Source organism: Miniopterus schreibersii, assembly GCF_964146895.1.
Source record: "Miniopterus schreibersii genome assembly, chromosome: 12".
NCBI lineage: Eukaryota > Metazoa > Chordata > Mammalia > Chiroptera > Miniopteridae > Miniopterus > Miniopterus schreibersii.
In genome coordinates, this window is record NC_138112.1 from 64,668,373 (window position 1) to 64,669,888 (window position 1,516).

At 41.2% G+C, this 1,516-nt stretch overlaps 1 protein-coding gene across 1 annotated transcript; it reads left to right on the top strand.

The window, feature by feature from the left end:
- Nucleotides 1–240: 240 nt before the first annotated feature.
- On the top strand, nt 241–1,179 carry LOC308565565 (olfactory receptor 5J3-like; the record flags this gene model as incomplete). The annotated part of the gene is made up of 1 exon (XM_081154880.1): nt 241–1,179. One exon carries the CDS (start codon nt 241–243, stop codon nt 1,177–1,179), a length of 939 nt encoding a protein of 312 aa, XP_081011006.1.
- Nucleotides 1,180–1,516: the final 337 nt, after the last annotated feature.

Sequence of the window (1,516 nt, forward strand, 5' to 3'; positions counted from 1 at the left end):
AACTGAGAATCAGGGAATAAAGTCATCTCTAGTTCCAGTAGGAAGAATCACCACAAATGGATTATCAGGCACACATAAGGCCCACTGCTGAAATTCATTTCTTTTCTTCATCTAACTACAGGGTAAACCTAAATGTTCCTTGCTATACGGATGCTGGATCATGGAGGACTTCATCATTTATTTTCCAACTGAGTGACACCATTTTGTTCTACAGCTAAAGAGCTAGATAAACCTGCAAGCATGGCAGGCGGGAATCACACAGGGGTGACGGAATTCCTTCTGGTAGGTTTAACCGAAAATCCTAATCTGCAGATTCCTCTCTTTGTGCTTTTCTCCCTTATTTATTTAATCACTCTGACAGGTAATGGGGGGATGATCATCTTGATCTGGTTCAATGCCCACCTTCACACTCCCATGTACTTCTTTCTTAGCAACCTGTCTTTTTGTGATATCTGCTACTCTACTGTCTTTGCTCCTAAGATGCTGGTCAATTTCTTATCAATACATAAATCCAGCACATTTGCTGGCTGCCTTCTGCAGAGTTTCCTTTTTCAACTCTATGGAACCACCGAAGGCATCCTCCTGTCTATGATGGCTTATGACCGCTATGCAGCAATAGCCAACCCCTTGCTGTATACAGTCATTATGACCCAAAGGGTTTGTATTGGGATGGTCCTTGTGTCTTACTCGGGTGGGCTCATTAACTCACTGACACACACAATAGGCCTGTTCAAACTTGACTTCTGTGGTCCTAACATTGTGAATCATTATTTCTGTGACATCCCCCCTCTTCTGAAGCTCTCTTGCTCTGATGCACATAACAATGAGATGCTGGTTTTGATATTCACTGGGGTTATTGGCATGCTTACTTTGACCACCATAGTGCTCTCTTACATCCGCATCATCATTGCCATCCAGAGAATTCGCTCAGCAGAGGGGAGGCGCAAAGCCTTCTCCACTTGTGCCTCCCACCTGACCGCCGTGACCTTATTCTATGGGTCTGCAACCTTCAGTTACATCCAGCCAAGCTCTCAGTATTCCCTGGACCAGGAGAAGGTCTCTGCTGTGTTTTATACTTTGGTGACCCCCATGCTAAACCCACTTATTTATAGCCTAAGAAACAAGGATGTGAAAGATGCAGCGAAAAGGTCAATATGGGGGAAAGGAATTTCAGCTTGAGTCGGTCTAGTCTATGGCTTTTTATCATGACATTAACCAACATATAGAGAGTTTCTTTAAATTGTTTAGAAGATATATGGTCACAAACAGAACTGCAATAAGATGTCCTCATACAATATGAGAAATGAGTGATAGTTAACTATTCTTGCAAATTTGTATTTTTCTTGTATTTCAACTGTAAGTTTAAAATGTATCAAAATATATGGTTAGGAAAACCGTTCAAAGTGCTTACAAAATGATGGGATGTTTTTCCTTCTAAATGGATGGAGTACCTCGTCATTAAATCAGCAGTTTTGCAAAAATAACAAGAAAAGCAAGATAAATACAGATGTTATTG